The sequence below is a fragment of the Aethalodelphis obliquidens genome, unplaced genomic scaffold (assembly GCF_003676395.1).
Source record: "Aethalodelphis obliquidens isolate GAN/ISIS:26980383/991018 unplaced genomic scaffold, ASM367639v1 scaffold18, whole genome shotgun sequence".
NCBI classification, from domain to species: Eukaryota; Metazoa; Chordata; class Mammalia; order Artiodactyla; family Delphinidae; genus Aethalodelphis; species Aethalodelphis obliquidens.
This window is the reverse complement of record NW_020837962.1, coordinates 11,379,701-11,395,285: the sequence shown is the minus strand read 5'-3', so window position 1 is coordinate 11,395,285 and position 15,585 is coordinate 11,379,701. Positions and strand designations below refer to the sequence as shown.

Genomic DNA, 15,585 nt, shown 5'->3' with positions numbered 1-15,585 from the left:
AAAGGGAGAACAGAAGTAAAACAAATCACACTGCAGTGGTGTCCGAGGGAAAGATGACTGTTTTCCTCGAGTCTCTCCCCAGTGGGGGCCCAATGAATAGATTGAGTTTATCTATTAATGGCATTTCTCTTACAAAACTTGTCACTTTATACTTGGGAAGGAGCATTCATTTGAGGAATCTTTACGTGAATGGACTGAGCACGGCATGTGCGGTTGGTGCAGGTTGGAGGCTGTGTGCTGATGGCGTTGGGGCCACAGGCCCTGACCGCCATCTCTAGCGGCTTCCCTTCACTGAGCCCACAGGTGTCTTCTGAGGATGGGGGGTCCAGAAGGGGCAGTTGGCCTGAGAGGCATGTGCTTTTGTTGTTGGTGAAAAACTCACGCTGGGACCCTGTCCTGGAGCCAGGGATTCCCTGCAGACCCAGCGGTTGCGGTTGGGTCTGGCTGGAAGAGGGGCAGCTGTCTCAGGCCACAGGTACCTTCAGTTTTAATTAATTTAAAAAATTGCTACTGGGCTGTTAAGGTCAGTTTAAAAGAAAGATTTTTGCTCTCTTCCTTAACTATCCAATGTTTAGATTTTGGCCTTAGTTATGCCAAAAATGGAGAACTACTTAAATACATTCGGAAAATTGGTTCGTTCGATGAGACATGCACCCGATTTTACACAGCTGAGATGGTGTCTGCCCTAGAGTACTTGCATGGCAAGGGCATCATTCACAGGTACCAAGCCAGGGGGCTACAGGCTTTGCTCCCCAGGCCTGGGGGGTCAGCTCTGGTCTCTTTTATGGAGGGTGGGATGCCTCATTGTGAGAATTAAGAAGAGTTCACATTACTCTGATGTTGAGAGACTGTGGACCTTTAATATCAGATGAAATTGGTCAGATGTCTTTTTTGCCAGACTAACGATTCTCTTAGCCATGTTGACTGGTGCTTTTATTTTGTCAGTTGTAGATTCTGTGTGTACTTATCATTTTCCATGATTTTCCGATAAAGTCAAGTTGAAAGTGTTCATTTAAGCTTTCTTTTTCTTACTGTTTTTTTTTTTTTTTTTGGTGGTAAAATACCCATAACGTAAAATTTACCAGTAATTCCCTGGTGGTCCAGTGGTTAGGACTCCGAGCTTCCACTGCAAGGGGCATGGGTTCAATCCCTGGTTGGAACTAAGATCCCGCCAAGCTGCGCGGCGCAGACAAAAAAAAAAGAAAAAAGCCTAAAATAGATAAAATTTACCATTTAACCATTTTCTCCCTCCCAGTTTTATTGAGAAATAGTTGACATATGTATATACAAATTTAAGGTGTACATTTATTGCGTAATGATACCACAGAAGGTTTAAAGGCGCTTTATAGGTTAGGCATGATAGATTATACTTCAATTAAAAGTTTATTAAAATGGTAGATGCAGTTATGAAATGATGTAATTTGTCCTCATTATATGCAGTTGATATTTGTTCAGTGCTAACTTTAGACTTGCATTCTTGGTTGTTAGTCTGTAAAGATTATAGGTATTAATCAGTTCATTTGGGGTTTTAGCAAAATTTAGAGTTTGTAATAATGTTACTGTTTTAAATATTTCATCTCAAACGTAAAAAAATCTGCTTTCACAGGGACCTGAAACCAGAAAATATTTTGTTAAATGAAGATATGCACATCCAGATCACAGATTTTGGAACAGCAAAAGTATTATCCCCAGAGAGTAAACAAGGTGTGTGTTTTATTTCTAGTAGATCCCTGCTCAGTGCTTAAATCAAAACCAACTTCTTAGAAACAGGTTGAATTGCCTTGTGCTCATCATTAATGACAGTTGTCTGTAGTACCTTTGTTATTATAAAATGGATGCTTGAGTTTTCACAGAGGAAGCCTCTGCCTTTGGGCAACTTTAGCTGAGGGTCTGGGCAGGTGTGTGCCTGGTCTGGTGGGTGCAGGGAGGGGCTTCGCAGGCTGCCTGTGGTTGGTCCTCCTGGCCTCAAGTGGTAGTAGGTCACCAGGCGCTTTCTGCATGTTGTCATAGGCCCTCAGATGCCCACTGTGGCTCACCCTCCCTAGTCATCTTCCTAGAAGATGCTGGGGTGCCACATTTGTTCCTGGTCTCCCATGCAGGGGTGTGAGGTCAGCTCCCAGGTCTTCCTGTTGGCACTGTGGGTTCTCTGGGGTTGGGGGGTGGTATGCGCGCGCGCGCGCACTCACACACACACGCACGCACGCGCGCGACTGACCTTGTATCCCAGTGCTGACTGTCTGCCTGTCTCCTGTGCGCACCTGCCAGGGGTGGTGGCCCAGGCACGCCGATTATAGTGAGGTTCTATAAGATCACAGAATGAGTTGGGGGCTGTTTTTTTCCTGCTGGTCAAGTGCATGTTAATCATTGCAGACCCTTCTAACCACTGTTCCTCTAGGGTATTTCCTAGCCGGATTATGTACTGTGACAGTTGCTCGCAGTCCACCTGGGTCAGAAGAGAGCCCTGGGTATCTTAGCTACCCAGGGGCATCTCGGCCATGGTGGGGGTGGGGGCATCTTGCTGTCCTTCAGGTGTTTGTTGAATGGAAATCATAAACTCCGAGGGTATAAAAAATGGCAGTTTAACTCCTGAAAACTGTGTTCAAGTATTGGGGTAGAGAGAAGATAAAGCCCTTTATGGTGAGGGTTGGGGGAAACTCAAAGCCCCTGTGTGAGTTAATAAGTGACCTTGAAAATGAAACTTGGGTGTACGGACAGGTGTGACTGTCAGAGCTACCCTGACCTGGGAGGCTGCTGCAGGGACCTCCACCCAGGGCATGTGCTTCTCTGCCGGGCTTGTGGGTACCCCTCAAAGAAGGACCTTGATGGAGAGCCCTGGGGGGATGGACATGCTAGGGGAGGGTAGAGGGTTTGTTGGTGGAAGAAAGATTCAGACAGAAGCATCCAGTTCGCTGCAGCTGCTCTTGCGTGGTAAAGGGGAGCTGTGAGCGCAGGGCAGTGGTGGGGAGGAGCTGGGCCTCTCCGAAGAGCCCTCTAGTTCAGCTGCGCTGGCCTGCTCTGCCTCGGGCTTGAACTGAGGCCTGGTTCGCAGCAGCTGCGGGGCTAACACCTGGGGTTTTGCTCCTCCCGGGCATGGTGGGCAGTCTTGACTCTGTGCTGCTGGAAGGGCCTGGCTGGGCTTCCATGGGTTCCCTTCAGCAGGGTGTGTGATCTTTCCTTTCCAGGCCTTTTCCCAGCCCTGTGTTTTCAAACGGAGGGTTCTTGTCAAGATTCTGTCAGTGCTTTCATCTGTGCACAGACACTCTTTGAGTCACAAGATGGCATCTTGAATTCGGGAACTTTTCTGAGAATCTTAAAGCACCACCCTTTTGTGTTTGAAACAGAACTTGCAGTCAAGGCAGATGCTCTTATTTCTCAGTGAGGCTTAGTCCTGGCGACGCTTGCCTACCTTTGTATTGTACTTCCCACCCAGGGCTCCTGCCTGGAGGTGCACTTCCCAAGCCCCAGGAAGTCCTCCTGTGACATGCCCCAAACTTTGATCTATTTGACTCATTCCTATTGTATAGTAACATTTTGTTGGCCGCTAATTATGTTTGATAGACATGGTATAACTCGTAACCTAAGCATTGTCCATGACAGAGGTGAACCAAACAAGAACCTGAATGTTCTTGCTGGGCTGCTGGGCATCTCGTGTGTGACTTGCCGCTGAGACTAGCCACCGCCTGCCAGTCAGCCATGGGAGTCACCCCCTCAGAGTCTGCTTGGTCCTTTTTTCTTCACTTAGATTTTCTTCAGATCTGATATTTGGCACAGGCTAGTCCTACTGTCATGTAGCCATTAAAAAAATGTAAGAACTTAAATGCATTGGTGAAATAGTGAAATAAACCTGAGTTTTAAAATCTGTCTGGGGCTTCCCTGGTGGCGCAGTGGTTGAGAGTCCACCTGCCGATGCAGGGGACACGGGTTCGTGCCCCGGTCCGGGAAGATCCCACATGCCGCGGAGCGGCTAGGCCCATAAGCCATGGCCGCTGAGCCAGCACGTCCGGAGCCTGTGCTCCGCAACGAGAGAGGCCACGACAGTGAGAGGCCCACATAACGCAAAAAAAAAAAAATTAAAAAAAAAAAAAAAATCTGTCTGGAAGCAGGAGGCTAAAAAGTCCTTAACATTGTAAACCAGGCAGAACTATCGATACTTATATATACACAGTTGAGTTGGCTTTTTTTTTTTTTCCTTAGAGGAAATGTAGAAAACATGTATAATTACGTGAATGAATAATTTTGGTGACATACTCTCATTTTCTGTTTGACATAGTTTAGAATCTTAGAGTTTATTCCTGCATTAGCTTTTTTTAAACATCTTTATTGGAGTATAATTGCTTTACATTGTTGTGTTAGTTGCTGCTGTATAACAAAGTGAATCAGCTAAAATATGTGGAACGCTTCATGAATTTGCGTGTCATTGCGCAGGGGCCATGCTAATCTTCTCTGTATTGTTCCAATTTTGGTATATGTGCTGCCAAAGCGAGCACTTGTATTAGCTTTATAAACTTTTGTACAGAGATGGTTTCCTCAAAACATCTTAAAGCTTCCAGAAGGGAAGTGTTGGTGGGAGCGAGGCCCAGGTTCCTTAGCTGTGCAGTGAGCATGTTTCGCCCTCCGCCTTGTGAGAGACAGGCTGTCTGTCTTCACAGACCTCCGTCCCAGTGGGTGGCTCCTGGGATGGGGGGAGCCCCGCATTCCTCTCTTACTGCTGCCTGTCGGGTCCAGGGAGTGACCCCTGTGCTGTGAGGGTGGGTGGGCACATGGGTCGATGGGCCTTTCTGGCACAGAGGACTTAGACCTTCTAACCTTGCACAGGGGTCCCACAGAGCTTTACACTGAAGGCGGCTTAATAACATGGAGTCAGCCCCTCATCTGTGGCCGTGTGCCTGGCCGTGGCCCTCTTTGCAAGAAGCTTGGGGAGTTCAGGGTGCCCTGGAGGTTGAGACTTGAGGTTTGTGTCTGGAAGCCTGTTTTGAGTTGTGCAGGCCTTTCTGGTACAGTTGGGCGTGGAGGCTCCACTCACCACATATGGGGGTGCAGGGAGGGGGGGCGCCAGGTGTGGGGACTGCTGGAGAGGGGATGCAGCGGGGAAGCCTCAGAGCCAGCATCACTGTCACTGCACCTGTACCTGTGCAGTGGCCCTCTGTGGACCGCCTTTGTCCAGACCCTTTGACCAGCGTTGACCTCCATCCTGCTGTGCTGTGGGCTGGAGACCCTCTCACAGCCTCTGCCCTGCTGCCACTCTAGCACATGCAGGGCCACCTACCCCCCTATACTCCCACCACCAAGCACACCTCCCAGCCATCGAGAAGCGATTACTCTGGTCTTTTCAGTATTGGTATTCGTTTAGTCATATCTGTGATGCATAGAGTGTTGTTGTTTTTAAAACACAAGGGTACCTGCTTTTTGTAAAAATTCAGAACATCCTTGTGACCTGATTTCCACCATCATCGATTTGTTTTCCCTGTAAATATTTTAGTATTTATTACTAAATACAAAGCTTATTTTTAAAAAACATAACCATAATACCATGCCATTTTTATACATTAAAAAATTAGCAGTAATAGCTTAATATCTTAAAATATTTAGTCCGCGTTGTTTCCAGTCGCCATAATTCCACATCATAATTTTTTGGTTGTTGCTTACTTGAATCAGGTTTCAAATAAAATTCTCACATTGAGCTTAGCTAATTTTTCTCTTAAATTTCTGTTATCTATAGCTTCTTCTCCATCTGTTTTTTCCCTTGCAGTCTGTTGAAGAAACCAGGTCATTTGTCTTATAGAGTTTCCCAGAGTTTGCTGATTGCATCTCTGTGGAGTCATGTAACATGCTCCTCTCCCCTCTGTATGTCTTGAAAATTGGGAGTTGGATGTGGCTGCTTGATCACATTCAGGTTCAGTCCTTTCACACCAGAGGCTGGTGTGTGTGGTGTGTTCTTCATTAGGAAGCATGTAGCATCCATTCGTCTCTCCCTGTCAACAGCCCTTTATAGCCATGATATCCTAGATCCATCAATTCATTAGAGAATGCAGAGTGATCATAGCCCAGTTCTTTCATTCTTGAGTTGGAATTCTTCTTTTTTTTTAATTAAAATTTTTTAAAAAATTATTTATTTATTGGCTGTGTTCAGTCTTCGTTACTGCACACGGGCTTTCTCTAGTTGCAGCGAGCGAGGGCTACTCTGTTGTGGTATGCGGGCTTCTCGTTGCGGAGTACAGGCTGTAGGGCGCGCAGGCTCAGTAGTTGTGGCTCGCGGGCTCTAGAGCGCAGGCTCAGTAGTTGTAGTGCATGGGCTTAGTTGCTCTGTGGCAGGCGGGATCTTCCCGGATCAGGGATTGAACCTGTGTCCCCTGCCTTGGCAGGCGGATTCTTTTTTTTTTTTTTTTTTTTTAAATAAATTTATTTATTTATTTTATTTTGGCTGCGTTGGGTCTTTGTTGCTGCGCGTGGCCTTTCTCTAGCTGCGGTGAGTGGGGGCCACTGTTCGTTGTGGTGCTGGGCTTCTCACTGCGGTGGCTTCTCTTGTTGCGGAGCACGGGCTCTAGGTGCACAGGCAGTAGTTGTGGCTCGCGGGTTCTAGAGCACAGGCTCAGCAGTTGTGGCACACGGGCTTAGTTGCTCTGCGGCATGTGGAATCTTCCGGACCAGGGCTCGAACCCGTGTCCCCTGCATTGGCAGGTGGATTCTTAACCACTGCGCCACCAGGGAAAAATCCCTGGAATTCTTCTTTAAAGAGAAACTTCCCCTTAGCCACTATTTGTTTAGTGATATTGATTGTGGAGGAAAAACAGGATAAATGCTTGCTTCATTCCCCTTTATTTGCAGCTTTTGGAAAGCATGAATTGGTTCACTGTCATCCTCCAATGATGACCAATTCATCAAAAACATTATTATCCCACCTCACAACATACACAAAAGTTAACTTGGACAGATCAGAGATCTGAATGTAGGAGCTAAAACTATTACACTCTTGGAAGAAATCATGGGAGTAAACGTTCTTGACCTTGGGTTAGGGTCTGGTTTCTTAGATACAATACCAGAAGTACAAGCAGCAGAACAAGTTTTAAAACTTTGGTGCTGTGATACCATTAAGAAAGTGAAAAAGACAACCTATGGGGTTGAATAGGAAAAAAAATTTCAAATCATATATCTGATAAGGGGCTTGTATCCAGAATATATAAAGAACTCATAACAAAAAAATTTTTTTTTAATGGGCAAAGGGTCTGAATAGACATTTTTCTAAAGAAGATAAGCAAATGGCTAATAAACACATGAAAAGATGCTCAATATCATTAGGGAAATGCAAATCAAAACCACACTGAGACACCACTCCACACCCACTAGGATGACTAATCAAAAAGATATCCGATAAGAAGTATTAGCAAGGCTGTTGAGAAATCAAAGCCCTTGTACTCTGCAGGTGGGATTGTCAAATGATGCAGCCGCTTTGGAAAAGTCTGGCAATTCCTCAGAAGGTTAAGCATAGTTACCTTATAATCAGCCATTCAGCTTCTAGGTATATATCCAAGAGAACTGAAAAACAAATGTTTACATAAAAAGTTGTACGCTAGTGTTTATAGCAGCTTTATTTGTAATAGCCAAGGAGTGGAAACAACTCAAGTATCCATCAACTGATGAATGGATAAACAGAGTGTGGTCTATCTGTATAGTGGAATATTATTCAGCCTTAAAAGGAATGAAGTTCTGATATAGGCTCCAGCATTGATGAACCTTGAAAACATTGTGCTAAGTGAAAGCCATCTGGGATTAGGATAGGGATTTTGTTGAATGTATAGATCAGTTTGGGGAGTATTGCTCTCTTAACAATATTGTCTTCTGATCCTTCAATGTGGAATGTCTTTCTGTTTATTTATATCTTCTGTAATTTCTTTCAAAAATTTTTTGTAGTTTTCCATGTTATAAGCTTTGCACTTTTTTTTTTAAATTTTATTTTTGGCTGTGGTGGGTCTTCGTTGCTGTGCACGGGCTTTCTCTAGTTGCAGTGAGTGGGGGCTACTCTTCGTTGCTGTGCGCAGGCTTCTCATTGCTGTTGGCTTCTTTTGTTGCGGAGCCTGGGCTGTAGGGTGCGTGGGCTTCAGTAGTTGTGGCGCGCAGGCTTAGTTGCTCTGTGGCATGTGGAATCTTCCCGGACCACGGATCGAACCTGTGTCCCCTGCATTGAGCAAGCGGATTCTTAACCACTGCGCCACCAGGGAAGTCCTAGCTTTGCACTTCTTTTGTTAAATTTATTCCTAAGTATTTCATTTTATTTTTGAGGCTATTGTAAATATAATTGTTTCCTTAATTTTCAGATTGTTCATTGAGAGTATATAGAAATATAGTTGATTTTTTTTGGTACACTGATCTTACGTCCTGCAACCTGATGGACTTGTTTATTAGTTTTAATAGTTTTTTAGTGACTTCCTTGGGACTTTTTACGTACAGATCATGTCATCTGTGATTAGAGAGAGTTTACTTCTTCCTTTCCAGCCTGGATGCGTTTTGCTTCATTTTCTTGCCTAATTGCCCTGGCTAGAACCTCCCCATTGAATAGAAATGGCGAGAGCAGGCATCCTTGTCTTGTTCCTGACCTTAGGGGAAAAGCTTTGTCTTTCACCATTGAGTATGATGTTCGTTGTGGGTTTTTCATAGGTGCCTTTATCAGGTTGAGGAAGTTCCCTTCTTTTTTTTTTTTAATTTATTCATTTTATTTATTTTTGGCTGTGTTGGGTCTTTGTGGCTGCGCGCAGGCTTTCTCTAGTTATGGCGAGCAGGGGCTACTCTTTTTTTTTTTGCGGTACGCGGGCCTCTCACTGTTGTGGCCTCTCCCATTACGGAGCACAGGCTCCGGACGCACAGGCTCAGCGGCCATGGCTCATGGGCCTAGCTGCTCCGCGGCATGTGGGATCTTCCCGGACTGGGGCATGAACCCGTGTCCCCTGAATCGGCAGGCGGACTCTCAACCACTGTGCCACCAGGGAAACCCCGGGGGCTACTCTTCGTTGTGGTGCGCGGGCTTCTCATTGTGATGGCTTCTCTTGTTGCTCTAGGCACACAGGCTTCAGTAGTTGTGGCACGTGGGCTCAGTAGTTGTGGCACACGGGCTTAGTTGCTCCGCGGCATGTGGGATCTTCCTGGACCAGGGCTCGAACCTGTGTCTGCTGCATTGGCAGGCGGGTTCTTAACCACTGCGCCACCAGGGAAGCCCGGAGGAAGTTCCCTTCTGTTTCTAGTTTGTTTTATACTTTACCATGAAGGAGTGTTGAATTTTTGTTAGATGGTTTTTCTGCATCTCTTGATCAAGATGATCATGTGGTTTTTGTCCTTTATTCTAATGATGTGATGTAATATATTGATTGGTTTTTATGTGCTGAACCACCCTTGCATTCCTGAGATTAAATCCCAGTTGGTCATGGTGCACACTCCTTTTTATGTGTTGTTGGATTCAGTTTGCTTGTGTTCTGTCCAAGAGCTAATAAGCACATTTTGTGGAGTGTGTTTGCTGTGCTTCATATGTGGGTTCATGGATAAGACAATAGCGGTCTGCACTTTTGGCTTTGAAGAGAGTGTTCTGACCTCAGGAGCATGTCAGGTCCCTCCGTCCCCACTGGCACCTCACAGTCTGACCTGCAGATCTGTGGTGGCCAGAGTGGTCCACAGCCCAGGGTGCTGGCCCGTTTATTTGAACCACTTTGACGGTGGAGGTAACAACCCAGCCCAAACCCTTCTTTACCCTGACCCTTTGGCCTCCTGTTGAGTGGGTCAGTAGCCTAAAGGAGGCAGCATAAGCCAACAGTGGCTTGTGGGCCTTGGTTTTCCAGTAGCTGGAGAATTTTGACCTCTGGCTAATCTCTGAGCTTACAGGGGTAGGTAACTAGATTATCTCTGTGGCTTTCTAATGCTCTCTTGGGCTCTTACCCTGGTGTCACAGATAGAAATCTGCCATTCGTGAAGTGGGAGAGGAGAAAATTACTTGTTTTCACTAACCCTTCAGTGAAATCGAGCATCTCCTTCAGTTATGAAGGTAGGCAACAAACATCTGTGTCATTAGAAATCACAGATGTTTTCATGTCCTGTCACAGTCATCACAGATTCTTGATCTATTGTTTATGCTCATCGCTACTTCAGAATTACTCTATTAATAGACCTGCTGCCAGATCTTGTTGGTGCATTAATAAAAAAGAAACATATTAGTATATTGCATATTTATTACTTTAATATTTTGATACTTTCATTATGTATAGTCTTGTAGATATTATTTTATGTCTTTAGAACATCATTCTGAGGACAGTTATTCTTTTCCACACTCCAGAGGATTCATTCATCTCTAGACTAGTGAAAGAGCTCCTTTCTAAGGGGGTGACTCTGTATCCCCAGGGACTTGGGAGTCCCTTTAAGAAGGTGGACATAGGCTCCTGGGGAAGAGGAAGCAGCAGGTGTTGTGGGGGACAAGGAGACGCAGGCCCAGAAAGCTTACAGAAGCAGCAGCAGCAGCACACAGTCCTGATGCCGTCACGATTTGCTCTTTAAAGCCCAGCCATGTGGTGTGTGTGTGTCTCCTGTCCACTTTGTTTTGTGCATAATGTAGCTATTTAAAAGCACAAATACCTCTGCATACTGTGTGATAGCCTGAATTATTTAATTATGTGTAATACATATCTTTCCACATAAAAATATATTTCTAGAACTTTTCAATAATAGCATTTAAAAATATAAATCACGGAAGTGACGCACAATTATTATGAAGAACAGAAACACTGAACAGGTGAAGTATCGAGTTGAAGCCTGTCTCCCGAAGGATTGTGTCATGGCCCTGCCATCTGTGCTGGCTCCGTCCTGGAGGATCAGGTGCCAGAAATGAATTGCTGGGTCAGAAAGCAAGCCTGTCCTGTATGGCTTTTGATGTTTTTTGGAAAATTGCTCCTCCAAAGTCACAGCATTTCACATTCCCACCAGTAGCACTGTGAGGTTTTCCTCTTCAAATCCTTGCCAATACTGTGCATTTTCCTTCTTTTTTATCTTTGCCGATTTGATAGGCTACCATATTAATTATTTCTTTGACTCATTGTAAGGTTGGTTTCACTTGGTTTTAGCTCTTGATTTGTTTTCTTCCTCTGTTGAATCACTTCAGTGTTCTCGGCTGTCAGGGTCCTGGAAGGATGCAAACGTGGCTGAGAAGTCTCTACAGGAGAGTAGCTGACCTAGGGGACCAGTTACAGACAGCAGGGCCCAAGGAAGCTGGACTCCCGCAGCGGGATAGAGAGCCCCTCGGCCCTGGGAGGGCAGGTGGGAGGGACCAGCACCTGAGGGCGGGGTCGGGGTGGGGGTGGGGGTGGGGGGTGGGCTCTGTGGTGGGAGAGGGCTGTGGCCTGGGGGTTGGCCAGGAGGAATAATCTCCATCTCTCTCCTGTCTCCCACTGGGGGTTCCTGCTGGCTCCAGGGCACAGAGAAGGACAGAGACCGCATCTGGGAACACATGGGGAAGGTGCAGCATGTCGGCCTTGTCTGTATTTTTTAGGCATCTGCCTTTGGAGGCTCTTGGACCCGCAGTTAGGAAGTCTCCCGTATGGGGAGCCCTGCTGGCTGCCCACCCCAGGGATGGCAGATGGGGAGCCGATGGCCACCATGGCCAGTGGGCCTGCCTCACAGCAGACCATTGCATGCTGAATTGGTGTGGCCATGGGCCCTGGGTTTCTTTTGCATTTTAATTCTGGTGTTGTGTTGTTTATAGCCATACACTGTAAAGAATACAGCTATAGACAAAGCATGGGTCTGTCGTGTTTTACTGCAGGTGGCTGTACCCTGTCAAGTTATTTCTGAGTCAGGCCTAAGTTGAGGTGCCCAGTACAGAGCCTTCAGTCAGTGCAGGAAGAGAAGGGTACTTTCCCCAAACTGGAGCACTTTGTGTAGCAGGGTGGTTGACTTTGAGAAGGAAAGACTAAAAAGAAGCAATTTCAGCCATCCTCCCTTCCCCAGCTCTTCCTCCTCTAGAACATCCCAGAACTGAGTGAGTTGCTCCTGCTGTGTTTAGAGCCGGGTCTTTGGAGGGCAGGTGCTAATGTCTGGGCAGAGCGCGCTGTCCCAAGGAGGCCACCCAGGGCTTCATAGCCAAGCCCCTGGGGGCGTTTGGGGTTGGAGAATTCTTGGCTGTGGGGCTGTCTGGTGCCCTGCAGGATACTTAGCTGTATCCCTGGCTTCTACCCACTAGGTGACAGCAGCCCCTTCCCGCCCCCATTGTGGCGGCGAGAGATGTCTCCAGGCATTGCCAGATGTCCCGGGGGCCCAGTTGTCCACAGCTGAGACAGTGGGGCCAACAGGCAGGTCCCTTCACCGGGGGCCTGTTACAGTTTTTAGTGTTGCCTGATTTCAGAAGTGATCCTGAAGGGCCAGAGACCTCTCAGTGGTAGGTATATTGGTGTAATGTTTTACCCGGTACACTTTCTAAGTTAGTTCAGGAAAATTTGTCTACGGAGACAAGTAATTTCTAGCCCAGATTATTAAAGATGTTGAGGAAAGGGACAGCTTGATCTGTAGGTCAGGCTAGGTGAAAGGGTCTTGTTTGTCTGGAGCACAATGGTGTTGAGCTGTGGTGTTGTGTCCTGCATGTGCCCCGGGTTGCCGTGCAGGGACCTGGTAGTGGGAAGGGCAGTCTGAGCAGGACCAGAGCCTCGCTGGCAGCCGTTCAAAGCGGGTTACCGAGTCTGGTTATGCAGCGCAGGCGTGGAAGGTCGTGGGAGGCAGTTGGCTGCTAGTGCCATGGGTGTCCCCAGTGAATCAATCAGTGGAGGTGACCCAGCACTTCATGTGCTCCTTAGAGAAGTGATTTGTCCTCAGATGGTGGGCGGCTCTCACACAGGAATCCCCAATCCTGTGTCCTCTGGTTGTGGGCAAGGCTGAAAGTAGCTGTTCTGTCCCCGATGCCAGAGGATGCCCTGTGGGGGATACCTCTGGAGTGGTGCTGGGGGATGGGGTGTGGGCAGGCTGGCTTGTGCCCACAGTGCTGCTCTTTCAGGGCTGCCTGGCCACTGATGAGCCCCTGAGGACCTGCTAGGGTGACGTGGGTGTCATGCCTCCTTGTGGCAGTGATGGGTGGGGCCAGCAGCCAGACCCCACAAGTCTGCAGTTGAACTTGGCACAGTCCAGTACTAGAGGTGGCAGACTGTTGCAGAGGGTCTCTGGCCGTGACGCCCGAGTCTTATTCCTCTCGTAGTCCCTAACCTGCCTGAACTGTTTGTTATGAGGAGAGGGTATCCCTGCCCTGTGTGCAGCTTGCGGGAGATCCAGTCCTTTCCACATTCTGTGTGTGTCCGGGGCTGTTTTAGGCACCACAGGTCCAGCAGTGAACAGACAAGGCCCCTGTCCTCAAGATGCTCCCAGCTGACAGCATGCTGGGCGAGGGCCACTCAGGTGTGTTGGCGAAAGGCAGGGAGGGGTCCAGGAGGGGCTGCCCTGGCAGTCAGGGCTGGTGTTGCTGAGCAGGCAACCTTGAAGCCAGCCCTCAAAGGGGCGGGTCCAAGAAGGGGGTGTGATGGGAGGGCCTCTGACAAGTCCCGTTCTCGGGAGCGTACAGTCTGATCTCAGGTGACGGTGGCTTCCCGAGAGATGAACACTGACTGTGCAGCGTCCACTGTGGAAAATGCTCTGTGTCTCAGCATGAACTTTACCCTTTTCCCTCTTCTCATCAGCCAGGGCCAACTCGTTTGTAGGAACAGCCCAGTATGTTTCTCCAGAGCTGCTCACAGAGAAATCGGCCTGTAAAAGGTAACCTGTTTTCATCTGATCCATAATTCTCTTTTCTCTATAAGTAGTTGGTATTTTTTTCAGGTGAAATTAATAGTTAAGAGAGTGCCTTTCATGGCCTTTACATAGCCAAGCCTACTTTGGAAGAAGTTAGCCATTTGTCTTTTAACCAGCATCTTTCCTTTGATAACCTGTGTGCTACTTTGTTACTACTTATACTTCCTGGGGTGGTTGTTGCTTTTAGGCTTCGAGATTTGATCTTGTTCCTTCAGGAACAACTAAACAACTAACTGTTCAGTGGGGAGTACTGTGGCCAACAGGTCTGTATTAGTGACACGAGGCTTCCTGCTGTGTCCCAGAGCCCCGGGACCATTGGTGCCACGGTGCCACCTCCAGCTCAGGCACCCTGGCTGTGGCAGCAGCAGCAGGTCAACTGTTCAGTGTAACGTGCTCTGCAGAGTGCAGGACAGGCCCAGAAGGCAGCGTCTGTGGGAGGGGACAGGACTGGGCCAGTTTCCCAGCAGGAGCCCAGCTATCACTACAGGGGGGAGGCCCAGTGGTGGCGACAGGATTGAGAGCCTTGGTGGAGTCCTCAGTTGTGAAAATGAGAAGTGCAGGGGGTGGGATATTGTGTTCACAAGAGTGGAGGTCCAGAGAGTGGAGAGGGTCAGTGGCAGGGCAGTTGGGCAGTGGAGGTAAAGCAGGTGGGGGTGACGATGGCCAGGAGCTGGGAGAAGTCTGGGGTGCTGTCTTGGGTGGACATGAGGCAGGTAGAAGATGGAGAGGCAGCAGTAGAACCTAGGCTTTCAGAGTTTGGAGATGACAAGTTCTGTGGTTGAAGCTTTTCTTTGAATTCTTCCTGCCCTGAGCCAGACACTCAACCCACTGGGACCATCGCTGGAGCTGACAGAGGCCCACACGGTCAGTGTCGTGCAGTGGCAGGTTGCCAGGGGCCGCCTTCCTAAAGTGACAAGCGACTGCCAGGGCAGCAGAGGAGTGATGGTTCTTGGCACAGCAGTTCTGTGTTTCTGAGCCTGATGGCTTTTTAAAACCTCTTTAGGGGGTGGAGCCACAGGGCACAAACATGATGGTTGGAAGTATATTCAGAAAAATTAAGCTTGGGCATCTTAGCAGTTGCTGGGCTCTTTGGGCTTTTTTTGTTTTTGTTTTGCTTTTTGTTTTCTACTCTTATTGAACCAACAGACTTTGAGCTCTCACTGTGGGCCAGATGCTGTTGTAGGTCAGGGCTTCCCAGCTGGGACAGTTCTGCCCGCCAGGGGACATCTGGCCATGTCTAGACACAGTTTTGGTGTCACAACTTGGCGGGGGTGGGAAGGGAATGGGTGGAGCCAAGGGCGCTGCCCAACATCCTACAGTGTAGAAATGGCCCCCCAGCAAGGATGACGGGTCCCAGATGCCCACAGGGCCCAGGCTGAGAGACCCTCCTCCAGGTGGTGGGTGCACTGGGCCAGATTCTCCAAGTGTGTGTCACTGCTGCCTAAGAACTAGCTTTCCCTCGAGTTGGGGTTTACTTTCAAGAAGAGGAATTCCTTTCGTACTAATGGAGGAAGGTCTCCAGGCTCTACTCAGTGAGAGAAGGAAGATACAGAGTGGCCACCCAGAGTCACTTGTCTGTGCATTTAAACCTCAAGAAGGATATACAAGCCATGGATAACTGGTTATCTGTGGTGGGGGTAAGGGTTAGGGCTGTGAGTGAGACCTCACTGGGTGCCTTTTTATGCTTTTAATTTTTAAAGTCATGTGATACTTATTTAAAAAATAGTTAAGAATTTTTTTCCTGATTCTAAAAATGGTACTTACTCATTATAAAGAATTCTTAGAAAA

At 47.7% G+C, this 15,585-nt stretch overlaps 1 protein-coding gene and 1 non-coding gene across 2 annotated transcripts in view; one reads left to right on the top strand and one right to left on the bottom strand.

Moving 5' to 3' along the window:
* Positions 1 to 15,585, top strand: part of PDPK1 (3-phosphoinositide dependent protein kinase 1) — a 71,817-nt gene that overhangs the window by 35,527 nt on the left and 20,705 nt on the right. The window contains 3 exon segments of the mRNA XM_027117729.1: positions 576 to 720; positions 1,607 to 1,704; positions 13,686 to 13,761. Coding sequence (XP_026973530.1) covers positions 576 to 720; positions 1,607 to 1,704; positions 13,686 to 13,761 — 319 coding nt within the window.
* Positions 4,384 to 4,487, bottom strand: LOC113626638 (U6 spliceosomal RNA). The gene has a single exon (XR_003435195.1). It is a non-coding gene; the product is annotated as a U6 spliceosomal RNA (small nuclear RNA).